At 31.6% G+C, this 1,393-nt stretch overlaps 1 protein-coding gene across 1 annotated transcript in view; it reads right to left on the bottom strand.

Annotated features, from left to right (window-relative positions):
- Window positions 1-217: 217 nt before the first annotated feature.
- The window catches only part of LOC102677672 (long-chain fatty acid transport protein 4), a 7,941-nt gene continuing 6,765 nt past the window's right edge, over window positions 218-1,393 (bottom strand). Inside the window, exons 8-13 of the mRNA XM_006619665.2 lie at window positions 1,189-1,326; window positions 1,040-1,106; window positions 867-957; window positions 645-798; window positions 513-568; window positions 218-428 (exon numbers count right to left, since the gene is read on the bottom strand). Coding sequence (XP_006619728.1) covers window positions 330-428; window positions 513-568; window positions 645-798; window positions 867-957; window positions 1,040-1,106; window positions 1,189-1,326 — 605 coding nt within the window. The 3' untranslated portion in view covers window positions 218-329. The remainder of the gene's footprint in view (window positions 429-512; window positions 569-644; window positions 799-866; window positions 958-1,039; window positions 1,107-1,188; window positions 1,327-1,393) is intronic.

Below are 1,393 nucleotides of genomic sequence, written 5' to 3'. Positions count from 1 at the left end.
TTTTTTTTTTTTTTTTTTTTTTTTTTTTTTTTTTTTTTTTTTTTGAAATACGTGTATCTATTAAAATATTATCTATCTCTTACAATTCTATTATTCCGAAACTTTTTTACAGTTTCTATTATAAGAATCGTAAATTAAAATAGATATAAAAATACGTATAAATGTAGCAATTCTCCGATAGCAAGTTCGTCGATAAAATTTCATTCGGAAATATTTATAGACAAAAGATAAATCTGTCTAAATAGACTATTCCTCTCGTCAATAAATAGAAATTATACAAAAAACGAGATTGTTTATACTTTGGTGAACTCGCTAAAAAAATTACGAATTCACAATCGAATTTTCCCCTCCAATATATTGTTGTAAATTTCTTCTGTCAACTTTACGTAGACACCAGAGTTGTCGAGGAAATAAATCGGGTCTGTGATCTGCGGAAACGGAAACGCGATCAAATCAATCTTACGTAGTCATTTTAATATACATTTATTTAAAATAAATTAAAATACCTTTACCTTTTTAATATCGAATCCATCTTCTTGAAGATCTTTTTTCTTCAATTTAAACGTGCCTGAAATAAAAGAAAAAGAAAAGTTTCAACAATTCCGAACGATCAATTGTATTTCAATTGTAATTAAAATACTTGCCAGTCATCGGCAATTCCGACAACACTCGAACGAAAAGAGGTCTGGCATACGACGGTAAAGATTTCTTCACACCGTCCGCCATTTCTTTGATGTTCAAAGTATATTCTGGATCGTAAATGGCGGCCATTCCAGCCTTTCCTTCGGTTCCAGGTACCTGCCAATTGCACAACATCGTAGATCAAATTATTCTAATAAAAATTAATCATGGTTTCGTTCGATCACCTCGACTCCATATACAGCTGCATCTTTTAAACCTATCACATTGCTGACGACAGCCTCCACCTCTGAAGTAGCAACGTTCTCGCCGTGCCATCTAAAAAAAAAAAGAAGAAAAAATGGAAAATAAAATTTAAATTCTTCACTCGAGCGAAGATTGAATAAAATAAAATTCTTACCTGAACGTGTCACCAGTCCTATCTTTAAAATAGAAATATCCGAATTCGTCCATGAGCAAAATATCGCCTGCAGAAGAAGAACGTTTCAATTATGAATTTTTTTATAAATACATCGATGAATTTTCTTTTTATCGCTTTATTTCAATTACCAGAATTAAAGACTCGATCTCCTTTCCTGAATACATCGCGAAGAATTTTTTGTTCCGATGCTTTTCTATCCACGTATCCAGAAAAATCGTTCAATACCCTTTTCGGATTGATCTTCCCCACAAAGATGCCCGATTCTCCTTAAAAGAGGAAAAGAAAAACATTTTACCATATATATAGATTCGTGTTTTGAAAATACTGATTAAA

The sequence above is a fragment of the Apis dorsata genome, unplaced genomic scaffold, assembly GCF_000469605.1.
Source record: "Apis dorsata unplaced genomic scaffold, Apis dorsata 1.3 scaffold_429, whole genome shotgun sequence".
In the NCBI taxonomy this organism is placed as follows: Eukaryota; Metazoa; Arthropoda; class Insecta; order Hymenoptera; family Apidae; genus Apis; species Apis dorsata.
This window is presented reverse-complemented; position numbering and strand designations above follow the sequence as displayed.